This window comes from Melospiza melodia, chromosome Z (genome assembly GCF_035770615.1).
Source record: "Melospiza melodia melodia isolate bMelMel2 chromosome Z, bMelMel2.pri, whole genome shotgun sequence".
NCBI classification, from domain to species: domain Eukaryota; kingdom Metazoa; phylum Chordata; class Aves; order Passeriformes; family Passerellidae; genus Melospiza; species Melospiza melodia.
Window position 1 is genome coordinate 30233239 of NC_086226.1, and position 17577 is coordinate 30250815.

Sequence of the window (17577 nt, forward strand, 5' to 3'; positions counted from 1 at the left end):
GATTCCAAGATTCTTCAGCACCCTCCTTATTAAAAAATGTGGGTACTGCCCCTGTCCAGATAAGTACCAGACCAGAAAAAGGCGCTGATGAAGAGTCAGGGCTCACAAATACATTTTTTCATAGCAAGTGCTGATTCTGTCTTTGCATATCTGATTGAATGGATATATATCACATCATCAAGACTGCTTCTGCATCAACACATGTCACAGCACAAGCACTACAGCTTCCTCCAATCCACCCCCTCACACAAGCTATCAGACCACTGCTCACAGAATCAGGCAACATTTTGTGTAGGGGCTGTAACTGATTTGTTTCAGTTTGATATCATCAGCCCTTAAACCAACTGAAAACTGCCACATATTGGTTATCTAAGTCTCAGCGAATTTCTGTAGTGGATCGCTGTAAAATATGCATTCACATTCTCAAATTAGAAATGACCACTTTAAAGGCATGAAAAAAAGTTTGAAAGAGACAGATCTAAAAATATTTCAGCTGCAAAATAATCTTGTATCTCATGTTGAAACACTTGCATTAATTAAGAATTTTGTAGTGACAGTAATTTTAAGAGTGCCATTTAGAAATATGACATTTAGGATGCCTCCATACTAAAAATTCAGAGGCTTAAATTGGAAGAAGCCTTCTGTAATTCTTCTCAACAGAGCATCAAGTGAAAAGGAAGGTAACTTCCTAATGCCCTTCCAAAAATTAGAAAGCCAGTCATTATGAACTAATTTTTTCCTTGAATAGATTTTTTTCTTTAACCAATTAAATCTCAATTATCATCTACACTATACGATAACAGTGTATAATCTTTAAGTTTTTGCTGACAGGGAAAATTCTATTTTCTCTACTTCAGAGACGACAGGGAAGACGTCATTCAGTAGCTATTGATAGATCTCAGGCACAGGGTTTGGTGAGGAGACTGGCCATGACCAGCAAATGAGGTAGGAAAATTCATTTCTGTAATTAAAAAAAACCAAAAAAACCAAAAAAAAGACAAAACAAAAAAATCCCCACCAAAACTCAAAAAAAAAAAACCACAAAAAAAAATCCCCACAAAACCCCAAACACCCCTAAAAAATAAAAAAAAAACCAAAAAAAACCAAGGCTAGAACCATCAACTTAGATTTGAACATATATACATATATAACAATTTTATTTTGGTAATCAGAGGTAAAACTGGCTTTTTGTGTAACTGTAACATGATACAGTACATTTGGAAGAGCAGCTTCAAAGTAGGACTTGGTGTATCATTTCTTGACAAAGTGCATTGAAGGCAAGAATGGGCACTATTTTCAAACTGAAGGGAAAAAAAAGAGCCAGTTTTCAAATTTCATGAAGAGAAAAATTAGAGATGTGAAAAAGTGTGAAAGAACTATAGATAGACATGAAACAAGACGATGTACTCCCACATCATAAATGAAAACAAATATTCACGACTGCATATTTACAGTCATCTTATGTATCTACAGAGATGTGCAAGATTCTAATGCAAGACCAGGTAATCAAGATATATATATCAAGTTTAATTATTATTCCCCTTTACAACTATTTATAGCTGACTTTTGGCTACAAAGCCTATGTTTCCTTGACTATAAAAATAACTACTGAAATTTCAACCCTTTAAAATCAATGACAGTACATTTAAGAATCAGTAAGTTATTTTTATATAATCCATGAATATCACACTGCAGTAAATGATTTGCTTCAAATGGTAATAAATCTAATTTATATCTTTTAAAAATATAGTACCTTGTTTGTTCTGAAAATAACATCAGAAAATGATATATGCATGTTCAAATCAAATTTATATTACAATTTTATTAACTTATACTATGATGAAAAATATTCAAATATATTTCAGACAATTTTTAGGGAAGCAAAGGAAGAAGAAAGATTAGATTTATGGCAGAGCAACATGGTAAGTAATTAGGCTCCTGCCACATGCATTCTCCTTTCAAAAAACAACTGAATACCTAGAGCTTTCATCAACACCTGTGAATATCCATTGGATTTCCTCATTTATCTGTGGGCAGCTGAGCTCAGGATCTCCCACACCTCAGGGAGTTCACTTTCCCCAAGCCATACGGTGCCTCCCGAAGTGAGGTATGCTGCCGACATGTTCTCTCTCCCTAAACAAATATAAACTAGAGCAGGAACAAAATCTTGTTCCCAAGGAAGGCAATGATGAGACAGGAGAGGCATTCTCAGTTCCCCATTCCACCAAAGCAGAACAAATCTGAGAGAGGTGATTTTGTTACTGGAAGTGTACCAGAGGTGCTATGCAAAGTCAATGCACAGATTCAAATCCTCTCCAGCAGAGGAAGAAAATTATTCTGCAGTTTCAACATCCATGCTGAATGATTTTAATTCCTAAGCCAATAAAGGAGACATTTAGGTATGCACTCAAATACACTGAAAATTTTAAGATTATAGAATTGTTATTTTAATAATTTTATTAACCGAACTAATATTGATTTATCTAAAGCATCAACTAATTGAAAATACAGTGTGCACAACATGTAAGAAATGAAAGGAGTAATCTTTCACAAGTTTGATTATACCTTTCCCCATGTATGTTAATTAACACTTTTTTACAGGGGGATGCACTACACTTTTCTAATTACTCAGCTTGTATTCATATCTCTCTGCTAGCCGTTTGCCTTCCACAGTATTTAAGCAGATACAATGTTAATTTTAACATTTCTTTAAGACTTCCCAATTTGCATACTGCACATCCCAGTGTTACCATCCTTCTGACAGCGTAGCGCTCAGCCGGCACTGCCAAAACAAATCAGCGCATTATAGAGCTAGACAGAGAGCAGTGATCAGATAGACCTGATATTCTCTTGTTTAAAACAAAAAGGAAAACCCAGAAGAGCAAACAAAGTAAACAAGAAAGAGCATACATTATGCTCAGAGATGCTCTAGTTACCAGCCTAAGCAACCCAGACCTTGTCAGCTCTGCCTCTGCTCCCCTCCTGGACTTTTCGTGCTGCTCACCCTCCAGAAAGCTCCGTGCAAGCTGAGCTCAGCCTCATGTGCTGCTGCTGCTGCAACCTCACCCAAGGCTGGAGGTTTGGAACACAAACCAAATTTCTGGGGATCCACAATCTCTGATACTTATGCACATTGGTCAGTGTAATGGAATGCAATTGCTGAATGGCCTTTTTGCAGTTTAATCCAATATAAGGAAAGAAAGAGGGTTTTTTTTTCAATTACATTATTTCAGTTATTCTCAAAAAAGGAAACAAGCAAATTCCTTCCAAAAATCCCAAACCAGCATATATGAATTTAATATTTGAATGGTTTTGTGATTTTCAAAACAGGAGACAGCCCACAATATCAAGCACCACGAGATGCCTTTATAGCACACCTTTGCCAGCAGGAGATAATTTCCATTGCTTGCTTGCAAATAAACATGAGGGTTTATTACTTTTTATCACAGATATATCCAATAATGACACACGACTGAGATCCTAAAATCAGTATCTATTAAATTTACAAATTATATGTAGAAAGTGTTTATTGAATTACAGCAGATTATTTGCTTGAAATACATTTGTTAAGTGTTTTGTTTTATATTAGTCATATGAAATGGTTATTGAGCCACTGGAAGATACATTTTACCAAGACCTAGATTAATTTAAAATTCTGTTCTATCTTCATTGAGACAGAATCATCTAAAGTGGAGTTGTTATACAAAATACATACACTAGATAAAAGTTTTTCCTCCTCACTGCCTGTATTCATTTTTGTAAGAGAGCAAGTCACTTTAGGCACCAGAATAGCATGTCAGTTTGCAGACTGAAAAATGAAATATTGCTAAAGATATTAAGATTTGAAAATTTATTCAGACTTAACTACAGGCTTTGTTATATGCCTCATGTATAAATATTTATCAGAAAAAATATAAAAGGGAATTATTTAATAATCTGCTTCTTCACTTTATATTTTGGTAGAGTGACTTTGACAGATGACTTTGAAGTCTCTTCATGCAAAACTTCTTTCTCCAGTCTTCGGGTTCAAACAAAACAGTCTGAATTCCTTACAATGGGCTGGTCTTGACATCAGACACCCACTGCAGGTTAGGGGTTGCAGGGGGAAGTGTTTGCACCCAAGTAAAGTTGCCTCTAATTGTAGCCACTGATAAGCAGCTCTAAAATAAGCACTCAAAGAAACTTTGGTCACGGACCCATGACCTGAACTATAAACAACCGCAAGAATACCAAGGAAGCTCTTTACTTCCATACTGATAGATGACTCTTGCTTTGACACAGCAAAACAAAATGAGCTGCCCTTTCTGTGGTGAATAAAACACCAGATGTCCATCCTTATCTTCCATCCATATTCACTCAAAATGCAGTTGCCTAAATATAATAAATAGGTTTCTGCCTTTCAGCAAATGAAAACATTTTACTTTGGAGGTCTCATAAGAGGTTTTAGCCACAAGCCAATATTCCTCAGAAAGACAAAATCTAATTTAGCCAAATATTTATGTTTCATTTTTTGGAGGACAGTGAGTTATGAACTAATCAAATGTGTTTAAGCTAAAGATGTGTAATAATTAGAACTGCCAAATAGATATTAATAATTTATTGGTGGAGAGCAGCAAGAAACTGAGAGTGAAAAATTAACAGAGCTTTTCTTCATAATCTTAGAATATACATTGATCTGTAAATTGCAAATCAAAATATATAATACAGCAAAAATGGAAGCTGAAACATATTTGCATTATTCTGACACACACACACTAGTTCTGCAAAATACACAGCACCCATGGGCGACGTTTTTTAAAAATCAGGTTTACCATTTTGGGCTCCTTATGACTATGACTGGAATTCTGAAAGATGTTCAGGCATGGAGTCCAGATGCTTACAAGTATCTAGCTCCTGAAATTCAAAGATAGATGGGCTCCTGACTCCCATTTCAGATCTTCATCTAACATCCTATAGATCTGCACATTGTGCAGAGCACTGGTTAAAACTGACACTTTCAAAGCCATTCCAGAAATGGAAAAATTTGTACTGGAAACACGAAACCAAGTTAAATACCATATTCCATTTGCTCATATTGCCAGTGGCTCAAAATCAGCTTGCACATTCAACGCAGACGAACTGCTATTCAGTGACACTTCATGGAATCACGAGTCAGCAGCCCCAGCAGGAACATCTGCCACCATTTTAGGCAGATCCATGGTACCTGCATTCCCAGGCTACACAGCTAGCTCTCCTTCCCCGAAGCAAATCTGAACTCTGTCGTGCTATGAGGAACAAGTGTGGGAGTGGAAGTTCACTGCAGCTCTCCCATCCATTCCACAGAAAGATAAATTTGGTCTAGCCTGTGGAGAATGTAGAAGTTGGCTGCAGCTGAGAAATTACAGAAACAGCCATAGTCACATCAAGCAGTGCTCATACAGTCCTGGGGAATGAGGGGGATGGTGGTGGAAATTGCTGAATAACACTGACTGATTGTATAATACTGACGGAGTATTCCTCAGACCTGTCTTAATGAGAATCATATCTCGACAAAAAAAAACAAAAATTGCATGCTTGTGAACAATAAAGCACAACACACAGGCAGACTACAGAAAATCTCACTTTAGGAAACAAGAATAGAGAATAGTTTAAGGTTAAACAAGAAATTTTACACTTATAGTTAGTGCCTTTAAATAGCAATGTAAAACCAGAGATATTTAATTGGATTCAGTCACAATTTATGTTGTACTTAGTTCACATTTATCAAAATGATATGTGTATGAAATAATAAAATTATTATATACTGGATTTAATTATTTTCAACACAAAACATTGAAATTGTTTTTTGACTTCTTTTTCCATTACAGAGAGATGAACCATCCTAACAAACTCATTTCTTTAATAAATAAACAGTAAGAACATGTACAAATCCTACTGAACTTTTCAACACTCAGCAGTATATCACTGGATTTAATATTCTGTTCCAAATTTCAAAGCCACATTTAATTTAGCAAAAACAAGTATTTCATATAATGCTGGCAGAACGCATGCAATTAAAAGTCTGTTTGGTCATGTGGGCACCTCATGCTTAGGTTACTCATCTCTCACTTTTCCCACACATTCAACATCTACTGCTTAATAAGCCATTGGATTTCAGACATTTTCAATTCTGACCCTTTTTAAACGCTCTGATAGATTGCCTGCCATCTGGCAGTGCTTACTCTTGGTACCACACTCCCTTTGCATTACAAAACTGTGCTTCTGATAATTATATCTTTAATGTGGTAGATGTATGCAAGACTTGAATTCCCATGCTGGCAGTATACAAGCTGAAGGGACAATTTCGGCCGAGTGCCTGTGTAACAGTGAATGGCAACAGCATGTTCCACTGCATCACGGTGCAGTTCTCAACAGAAGGCTGCTAACCTGTCCGAGTCAAGGGAAATGGAAAATATGCGTAAAGTTTTTTTGGTTTTTTTTTTTTTTTAATTACTACAAGGCATTTTACAAACGGCAAGAGGCTATGAAAATACCTAAACTAACTTCTCCCTGCTAGTTTGAACAAACAGCTCAGTATCTCCTAGCTAACAGACTGAGTAAGAATGGAAAACTACACAGCAGAACAAACATTTTAAAAATATAAAATCAGTGCATTGTTTCCATTTATTTAAAGGAATGAATTATATCCTCAGAAAGAGATGTAGGAGGATGAAGAGAAGACAGAATGAGGGGGAAAAGGAAGTTTTTCCAAAAAAATACTCTTTCAGGGACTATATCCATGTGCTCCTAGGAACTTTTGAATGCAAATTTCCTGTAGCATGATTTCACTGACTGAAAATTAAACCATAAGAAATGCTATAAACAAAAGAAAAAGTAGGATTCAGTACTTCAGCAGTCATCTAGATAAGAGCTTCCACGAACACTGCATACACAGCTCTGAAAAACAGCACTTAAGAACACTTGGTAAAGTGAGTATATGGGAAAGGTACCCAAATAACAACTGAAGTTTGAGGCATATACTTGATTTATTTTGCTTCTTTTGTTCTGCTTCCAAGTTTCAATCTACCAGACTAATCCCAAACTGGGAAAGCAATTCATTTTGCTACCACTGGGCTTGTCTGGCACTAAAGGCAAAGTGAGTGACAGACAAGCTTGGCTCTTACCTTCACTGAAAAATCAAGTGCAAACAAGCCCATATGCAGCTATTCCAATGATCCTGTAGCACTGGATGTGTTTGGGGAACCCAGAGGCTTGCAAGCATCTACTGCCAGGCAGTAACAAGATGTTTAGGGAGCAGCAGCACCTGCTACAGGTTTCAGAGCAATTTCTCTGCCAGACCTAAATAATAAGTCCTCCTGGAATAAACAACTAGACAGAAATCACTTAAGAGTCTGATGGAAAACCTCTAAATAACCGTGTGAAAGCTTGATTACAACTCTATGGTTTTGCAGCCATGCTTTTATTCCATCTCCTGGATAAAGCTGGACAGATCTTACTTTAAATATCTTATAAAATTCTGTGTATTTTTCACAGCTTTTCCCTAGGAAAAGATAGACCAATTATTTATTATTGGGGTCTCTTTATATTTTACTCTAAATTTACTGCAATCCACGTATCTGCATTAAGGTCAGATCATTTCATCACCACACTGTTTATTGCTGCAGTTGTGCCATGAAGAGAGGTGCTTCTTGAAGGATCTGGTAAATTAGTCTAAGATGCAACAGAACCAGCTAAGGAGACATCAATATTTCCACACCTTGGTCTGCTGATGTAAGAGGACAAAAAAACTGGAGGTAACCAGGTACAACATGTATAGAATTGATACTGTGAGAGCACCATTTATTTCTATGGCACTCTTTATATACTGGAGCTTTAGTTCAAAAGATTCAGTGATTTTCAGGAAAAATTGGATGAAAAAGAGTATTTTCACTTAAATCCCTCCCCAATATTAAAAACTTATAAAAGCCTCCCTAAATTAAAAAAAAATTAAATGTTTATTGGTTATTTTAAAGTAATTTTAAAAAATAAACTCATTCAAAAATATTAAAAAAAACAGAACCAACATAGCTTTGATTGTGAACATAAAGCAACCCATGCTTTTTCAGCGGAAAACACAGCCTCTTAATATGAATTTTTAATAAATATGACATGCTTAGAGATAAAAACTTAATAGCAGTAGCACACTAAATTCCAATAGTGTATCAAAATATTTATTAAATGACATGCTTAATTAGATAATGTGTACATATTAACAACACCAAAGATAATCACATAAAAACAAAATCCTATTCTTAGCTATATAATGTAACTTAAGTTTTGGGTACTTCACTGGCAAAAATGAAAATGGCTTTGGGGTTAGTTTTCGGTTTTTTCAAATATGCAATGGAAACAGTATGCAGCTCTTTTGTAATTAAATGAACATTTTCTGAACATAAGTTTATTCCAGACTTATTCCAGTAGCATTGCACTGCAAGGCAATAAGATTACTGAAAAATACCATGCAGCTTGCCTGAATCTGTCATCAGATTAAAAGATATTAGTAGAGATTTTATAGAAGCTAAATGACAGTGTCCTTGAGGTAGTACTGACATTGACTCCAGCTGATACAGTTTTTGGTCATTAACATACCTTACTATGTGTCTAGAACAAGCTCTCCAATAATTAGAGCTGAATACACTATGATTTTTAAAATTAAATCATGCCTCTGGGAAAGAATCAGGAAATAGACAGCTAAAGGACTTTCAAGCAATTAACGAGAACTGTACTGTCAGGTTAAAAATTAAACATTGCAAAGTAGGTTAAAAGTTTCCTCTCTCAAAAAAAAATGTATATTGACATAGAAAACAGTTCTCATGCTGTTGAGTGAAAGCAAAGGTGAGAATGGATACTTCTTGTTTATCATCAAATTAAGTAAATTTCTTTTCAATTTTTCATATTTTACATACACTCATCACTAAAAATAGTTTTTTGCTTCTTACAGCTTCAAGTTGAACCTCTCAAAAAATCTGACAAAGTTTAATTAAATATTAGGTAGGTAGAAGTGCAGCACTAAAGACTCATACTTTTTAGGGGACCTCTGCATTCATACATCTCCATTTCTGCTACTCCAGGCTGAACAATCAGAAAATGAGCCACTCAAATTTTGATTTCATTATATAAACCCCCCATACACACACAAGAAAGCCTAAAGCAACATATCAAATCCTATGCATCTTTCAATTAGCTGTTGTAGTCACCAAACACCCAATCAAATCATAAATCTAGACCTTTGTATATTACTCAATGCTTTTACACAGTATTCAAATTCACAGTTCCCTTCATATACCCAAGTCTGAGAAACCCAGGATGAAGAAAAAACTTTTACTGACTCAATTACAAGCATCACTTATTTTGATGTGCTAACAAATGGAGTCACAGGACACATTTAAAAACGTGTTGACATGCTAAAACAATCAATTGGAATACCAGAATCAGTGCATTTTCCCCACAGGCCCAAGCACGATGAGACCTAATTTTGGATATGTGTGTACAGAGTTATGGATAGATCATATTTATCAAGCAATTTTTTCTCCTTGCAGTCAAAGCAAAAAAAAATAAATCAGAAAACTGAAGAGGAACTCTCATGATATGGACTGTCCGGAGTTAAATTTTAAGGACTCACATATAACATCCCCAAAATATCACCTTACACTTACAGACTTACACGTAACAGAATTATTAATGGGAATTCTGTAACATTTGGGTTTATTTAATTTTGTTGTGTTTTCTTTCTAAACTTATCTCAAAATCATGATGAACATACTTGCCTTTACACATATTGTCTAGAAAGTGAAAACTGTAAAACTAAGCATCTTGCAGAAAAAAAAAATGTACTTTTGTGCATATTCATAGCTTCCAGTGATCTTCAAAATGTCCCAAGTTAAATTAAAAGTAACTCTGAGAACTGAGTTACATTTGTTCAGCTCTTTCTCTCCCCTAAACTTCATTCAATGTTCAAGAACATAACACAACAAGAGTGTGAAAGAAAATGCAGTGAACGGATCGTTATTCCAGGACTGGAATGAGCATAATGAAAACTGGCAAATGTTCAACATATAAGTGAGCTCAAACTATGCATTAGTATTCTACATATCCAGAGACAGAAGGACATCTTATTAATAAAATGAATCCCTTTGCTTGAACAAACAAGGGCATACGGCTTCCCACATGCCCTGGAGGTCTGGAAGGCGGGGGGCTGCTGCACCAAGCTTGGGTGGACTCCACTGCCTTGCTTTAGCAGCTCTTGAAGAAAATCTCAAAGCACACAAGAGTACACAGCCCTCATGAGTCCAAAAGCACAAAATGCACCTCTCTATCCCTATTTTCCCTTATGCATCCCTGCTTACAAGTAGAAAAGTCAAAGTGCAAAAGGAAAAGTCAGTAGCTAGCTTTAGTCAACTAGATTTCGTAACAGATGAATCCATGAAAACCACTGATGAAAAATCATTCAGTACAGAAAATAATAGGAACGGGACATGAAAAACAGCCTAATGCATTTCTGGCCTATGTTTCACATCAGAACATTTCCAATAGAATATTTTGTTGCTTATTTTTGGTCCTCCCTCCTAAACATCCAATTTAGATACTTGTTGCTGCAATTCACTCCATTACTTAGATGTAATTTCCTTCCTCTTGGTAACATCCGTTCATGCATTTGACAACCATTACTTTATTTCTCTTCAGCCTGCCTTTATGAGAGTTGCATGCTACCTGGGGAACTATTATGAAGGCCATACATAACTCGATGTCAGAGAGAAATTTCAAACATTATAATTGCATTATTTAGGTTAACGCTACAATTCTGTCATTTTATTTTTAGGGCATTTACAGAAGTAAAGGGCAAAAATTATTGGAATGCTGTAAATAAAACCCAACTACAATTAATAATCTTTTTGGTACTAATGGAACTCCATGTTTAGTCAAATGTAAGGACTGAACATCTAGCAATATGAATAGTTTATCTGTACAAAGCTTTTCTATAGTAGAACTAAAAATTATAGTCACAACAATAGTATTTGAAAATTATACATGAAAGACAGCCCCATATGAATTTCTGCTTCATTCACAAAAATATAAATAATATTTTTAAAAAATTGTTTGCACAAGGAATGTACCGTATATAGCACAATTATAAATCCATTATTATGATTTTATTAGAGAATTCAGAAGTGTCAATTCTGAAACAGAATCTCAAGACAAATCCCGAACAAGAAATTACTACCTTGAGAATACAAAACTATGGCCATTTCATATTCCTACACTACCAGTGACACAATTTATTCATTAAAACCCACACAAATTTGTATCTGAACTATTTAATATAGACCAATATAGACTTGATTTATGTCTTTCATTTTGAATACATACACCTCTATCAATTACATTTAAGTCTGATACAATACATTTTGTATTCATTGCATATAGCATTACCTTCCAACACTACTGCTCTATATAAACCTAAGTATGTAACAGCTCACAAAAACACAAATCTCATTAGCTTCAAGAGAGACATTCAAAACATGTGACAAAAGAGAAGCACAAAGTGCTTATCCTAAGCTTCTTAAGACACAACTTAAGATAGGTATAACACGTAGAGTGAAGACTGGTCCCAAAAGGCAGGTTTTAAAACAATGCATGCATGAATTTTAGAGACCTGATTGTGAGCTGCACATATAACATGCACAGTCTATCACATTAGGGTGACTGCTGGTGGTCAAAGACAGGTCCAAAAGACAGCTGAAAATGAAAAAGAAAATTGATTCATAATGCAAATATAAGTTCAAATGTTTTTAAAACAGTGTAATTAAAAAAAAAAACATGAGGCATGCTAAACTATGGCAATTCTGACTTACAGTTTGGCACAGACTTGAAAATTAAAGCTGTACATGTGTATGACAACATGGATGGGTTGCATAAAACTGCACAATATAACAGAATGTTTTTTAACAGCAACAGAAGCAAATTCTTCTGTAACTACCCAGACATGCACACGCAAATATTGTGTCTTTCACCCTGATTAAAACCCTTTGAAACCTGGCATTAAATTACTTACAAGGTATTACCAATGAAGCCTTCAACGATTTATAAAGATTTCCATGATAAACCTCAAACATTCACATGATGTTTTAAATTTGTATGCAAAAAGGTTTTGAAATTGGAATGCACACAAGCTAAAAAAAAAATCTGGCAAACTTTTACTATTCACTACACTCTTAAATTTCCTGTTCAAGTTTTAGAAATAATTCTGCTTTTACTTTACTGTTGTCATTAAAATAAGGCTTTAAGTTTCTTGGATAAATGAAAAATTACCCAGAGAAATAAAATTCCAATTTTTGGGTTTTTTTTTTCCTAGTGTTGCAAATTAATTTATACTTGGTCTTATTTACACAGGGGAAAAAGACCTTCAGCTCTGCCTGCACTGTACCTCTTTACCTGCTGCTTTTTCAGACAATGCCACATCACAGTCTTACTTCATTTTGAAGCCAGTTAAAATTTTTATCCCCACTTCCAGCCAAAGGCTGCTCTCAAACATCAAGCTGACTGCAACCATCAGAGTGTGAAGGCTACATTTACGCATACACGCATTATTTCCACTCAGTCTGTCTCATACATTGCTATTTCTGCAACTCTGTAGCAACTCTGTTTTCTTTATAGATTGCTGACTACAGATGCCCTATCCAATGTGGTAATAAACCCAAGATTTCCTTGACAGTGTGAGTTTCTCTTTGGGGAGGGAGGGAGGGAGGGAGATGCACAGGGCTGGATGAGCGGCCCAGGCATTTGCAAGCCAGCCCTCTGAACATTAAAGAAACTCCTTACATGCCAAAAGACATGGAGTAATTAATCATCTAAAAATCAGTCACGTACATTTCCATTAATACCAGAAGGCCGTAACATATAAAAGTCATCCAAAGCCCATGCCCACCACTAATTTCCTATGAAATAAATGACATGTGTGTGGCAGCAGCAGAACCATGTGCAGTTGCTCCCACCTCCTGTGAGCTTTGTCCTGCTCTCATCCTGTGGCTGCAAGGCCACAGAGCTGGACCAGTGAAGCTCTCCTGAAGGCTCATTCTTCCACATATGAGAATGGACAGCTGGAGGCACTCAGTATCTCACAGAACACACACAGGACTTCAGCAAACTCTGACTGATAAATTCACTTTTGTTACTTAAGTAATTACACAGACTTGTTGACGAGCTTTAGAGATACAGTAGTCACAGCTGCAAAGTGATAAACAGAGGCCTTGCGCTGGGTTTGATGTGCATTAGGTGGAGGGTTTATATAACAGCTTCCAAATTACACATTAACCTCAGAAGACTGGGAAAAGGCAGCCACAATCAAAATGGTCCCCTTGTGGAAAAATTATGTAATACTTATTGAATTTAATCCTCCAAGGGTGTATCTGCCCAAAGAAGAGACAATTTTTCCCTGAAACTCATGCAAGATGGAGAGCCATAAAACTAAAGACCAAGCCCCAAAAGGCTGCAAGTAACCAACTGACAGAGCACGGAGTTTAGAGACAGCTTCCACGTTCTGTTCATACCAAAACAACGGGTAGGGGGGCACTGAGATGCTGCCCACTCCTCCAAATGTCGCAACAGAATATCATTAGATGTAGATTAATGTACTGTTTTACAAAACCCATGAGAATGAAATCACAAAATAAAGCCAAATACATCAAATTATCTGAGGAAATGCATACAAGCATGCAGAACTAGGAAGAAAATAAAAGAGTGAGCAGAAGCCTATACCAGAATTTTCCCACATTTTGCATGGTTAGCCCAGTATTTTCCTAAGTGTGTCTACATTTAAAGTCAACTAAGATGTTTATTTTCATAGGTGCCACAAGTACTCTAATAAAAGCTGCATTTACAAATGCATAATACATCTCCTCACATGGATACCATAAAATACTCGGCTTTTTACTTTTTTCTTGTTATTTTAGCAGAAAATTTAGCGCTTTCCTCTGATGGAAAGAACATCAAAACAGTGGCATGGGTATATCTGTGTCTCTTTGGATGCTTTAAGGCTCGTCTACACCGAAGCACTACATTGTTACAAATAACATGCAAAAATAAATCAAAGCAACTCCATCCTTACACCTGAATTCATTCCGGTACAGAGCCACTGTTAAGATGGCACTTAAAAGTGCTGTTGTAATTTCCAAATAAGGTGACTATACTGTATAGTACAACTTCTTCACGCATTTTGCACTGCCACCCAAAAAGAGTGGTACCACTGCACAGCTGCAATTGTTTCGGGAGAAAAAGCACGCACATCTCATATTTCTCACTGAAACAGTCCTACGGGCTAAAAAATTAGGTCTGGAGCCTGCCACACCATCCCAATACTAATGAAAGACTGTGAACTTTACTGAAAAACCAAACACTTACTCTAATAAAATAAAAAGTTTAAAAAAAAAACACCTGAAAATACCAGTTAATTTAAGAATATGAAGACAACAGGACTGAAAAGGATTCAGTGCTGTTTACTCCTATTGAAAAAACAAATGGGAAACATATGCTACAATCTCTAAACCATCCCACCTGAAGAATTAGGACAGAATTAGAAGATATTTCTGTAATGAAACAGAATGAACACGCTTATCACCTATTTCACAGAACTGCTTAAAAAGTTACATACTGCAAAATATGACAAATAAGCTCCTACTGCCCTATACACCATTCGAGTGTGCACCTCACTCAGAAACCAAGCTTACAACGGAACAAGGAAAATTATTCGCTAGAATAACCTCATTCATTTCAACAGAATCCTCACGTGAATAAAGTTACTCATGCACACACACAGATAAGGAAGAGGCTATCAGACCCCCCCCCATCCCCTATGCATGCTACCACAACACCCGATGCAAGCTGCTACGTCCCTCTCTAGCAGGTAGAAAGGGAGTGGGGTAGGTGCTTGGCTCTCTCTCCCCACTTAATGCACCTGCTAATGTGGCTGAGCTGGAAAAGGCACCCCAGAAAAAGAACGAGTGCAGTTTATTGAGTTCGGGGAACCAGGAAAACAAGTAGGGATTTGAAGCATGATTTCAAGTCACAACTGACTGTGCCGTGCTCCTCCACTCCTGTAGCTGCACTGCTCTCAGACTCAGCTGCAAGGTGCTAGCACAGCTCATTGTCAAACACCTCACTCCAAGCAGTCCCGCGGAAACTTGGACTTTCAAAGTATTTCTTCCTGTCCTCACTGAAAGAATGTTCTGTTTAACCCCGAGTTTTCTTAAAAGATCTATGTAACTATTGAACATTCTGGATTTTCTTTTTTCAAACGCAGTCTCCAGTGCAATTCACTTATCATATAGACGCAGGTTGTTCAATTCAAGCTGTTGATTAAGTACACTTAACGACATCGATAGTTCCTCAGAAAATATCACATAGAGTGTTACATTTATAAAGGCATACAGCCAGCTGGCATAGAGTATGTAATGAAATAATCTTACACTTTAAATGTATTTTTAAAGGGAACTGTAACTTCTTGGGCATTTATTTGCACTGCTTTCTGTATGAATATGCCAGTCCTGCATCCATGCATCTTACTGTGAAAGCAATGCTAATCTGCCATCACATTTACCTGTCTCCCTATGAAAACATAGTTTTCTACACATCACCTGGATAAACTTATTTTACTGTAACTCTCACAGAGACGCATGGAATTCCTTCTCGCAACCCCTGGAACAAGTGTTTACACACCGGGTGCTCAGGGAAGGGCAGGCGTGTGCAGACACGGGGATTTTACCGATGCCGATGCAGCTGTGTACCCCCCCGGTGAGCCCTCATCCCCCCGGGGCAGAGTCGTGCCCGACGGCCCGCGACCCCTCGGCGCAGACAGACCGGGACGGCGGGACGGAGAGCCACAGAGCTCGGCATCCTGCCTCGGGGGCTGCGGGCGGCGCCCCGGCCGGCGCGGGGCCTGCGGGGCCGTCCCGGGTGCAGCACGCTGGAGAGCGCCGGGCCGAGCCCGCGGCAGCCCCGGCCCCGCCGCCCGCCGAAGTTTGCGCCGGGCGAGGTGCGAGGCGCCGGGACCACCCCTCTCCCGCCCGCCGTGAGCCCCGCGCTAACCTGAAGTCGCTGTAGGGGTGGATGATCCAGAACCCCGCAGTTTTAACCCTTTCCTGCTCCTTCTCCACCGCCTTCTGGCTGCCGAACATGCGGAGGGAGAATTTGTTGACCCCCGGCTGCAGCATGGAGGTGAACTGCCGCTGCATGAAACCGTACTGCCGCCGGGGTCCCTCGGCATCCTCGAAGCCCACCACGGGCTCCTCGCCCCCGCCGCCGTCCACTTTGAAGCACACCGAGTTGCCATGCTCCTTCACGCCGCCGCTGCCGGGGCTGCTCTGGGCTTTCTCCGCCGAGGCCGCCGGCTTGGCCGGGAAGGAGTTGGCGCTGCCATCGTCCCGGCTGCCGGCGGAGGAGCTGCGCTTCCCAGCCTCCATGCTGCGGGGCGGGCGCACCCCAGCCGCGGGAGAGCGCGGGGAAGCCTCGCCGCCGCCGGTGCCCTTCAGCGCCGCGGCCGGGCTGTGCCGCCCTGAGCTGGGCTGGGCTGGGCTGCGCTGGGCTGGGCTGGGCTGGGCTGGGCTGGGCTGGGCTGGGCTGGGCAAGGCTGGGCAGGGCTGGGCTGGGCTGAGCTCCGCGCCGCCGCGCCGCCCGGCCTCAGCAGCGCCGCCGGCTCGGAGCGCGCTCCGCGCAGGGCGGGCACCGCCGCCCCTCGCCCGCCCCCTGCCGGCGGCCCCGCTCCGCCTGACATTGAGCGCCGAGTCCTTGAGGGGCCGCGTGGCGAGCGGGCAGCGCCTGAGGGAGGGGCCGGGGTCGAGCGCGGGCAGGGGACAGTGGACAGGGGGCAGGGCCCCCGAGCGCCGGGCCCGCGCCTCCGCAGGAGCACAGGAACACGCGTAGGTGGATGTTTCACCCTGAGCAAAGCAAGGGGCAAGCCGTGGGGGGGTAGCGTGCCTGTGCAGCCCGAGCGAGAAACAGTGGCCGGGAGTGAAACAGTGAGGCGTTTCCACGGGCTCGGCGGTCCCTTGGGAAGCCTCTGTTGCTCCTCGTGGAGCAGGCGGACTGGGAGAGGGCAAGAGGCGGGGGGGTCTGCCTGGCCTTGGGGTCGAGGGGCGGCACTGGGATTCGCGGAGGCTTTGTGGGTTCGTTCTGCTCAGGGTGCGGTGTATGTCCGGCACAGGGGAACATCGGGGCACCGTGAGTGAGCAGGGAAGGCCGGCTGTTGAGTGACATTCGTTTTCACAGAAGAAGCTCATCGGTCCGGTTAGACACCCCCGCCAAGCGGCTCTTCCTTGTCCTTTATCCTGGAGCGGGCTGAAAACGGGCCACGGGACGTGAGAGATGCTGCGAGCACGGCTGGACCACCCAGGGATGCCGTTCCCGTCGGGAGGGCTGCGCTGCCACGGACACCTGCCTTTTCTCCTTGGAAAGCGTGAAGTGGCAGGTGCTCCCGAGGGCGCAGACAACCTTTTCACGTATGCCAAGAGGTGATTCGGCCTTTGTTGGCAAGTCAGCAGCAAACTGGAGTCCACATTTAGTTTGCTC

The 17577-nt window shown here is 39.9% G+C and overlaps 1 protein-coding gene across 1 annotated transcript in view; it reads right to left on the reverse strand.

Annotated features, from left to right (window-relative positions):
• HCN1 (hyperpolarization activated cyclic nucleotide gated potassium channel 1) overlaps nucleotides 1–16547 on the reverse strand; it is a 194691-nt gene extending 178144 nt beyond the window's left edge. Inside the window, exon 1 of the mRNA XM_063180279.1 lies at nucleotides 16099–16547. Within this exon, the coding sequence (XP_063036349.1) occupies nucleotides 16099–16472 (374 nt within the window). The 5' untranslated portion in view covers nucleotides 16473–16547. The remainder of the gene's footprint in view (nucleotides 1–16098) is intronic.
• Between the last annotated feature and the right edge of the window lie 1030 nt (nucleotides 16548–17577).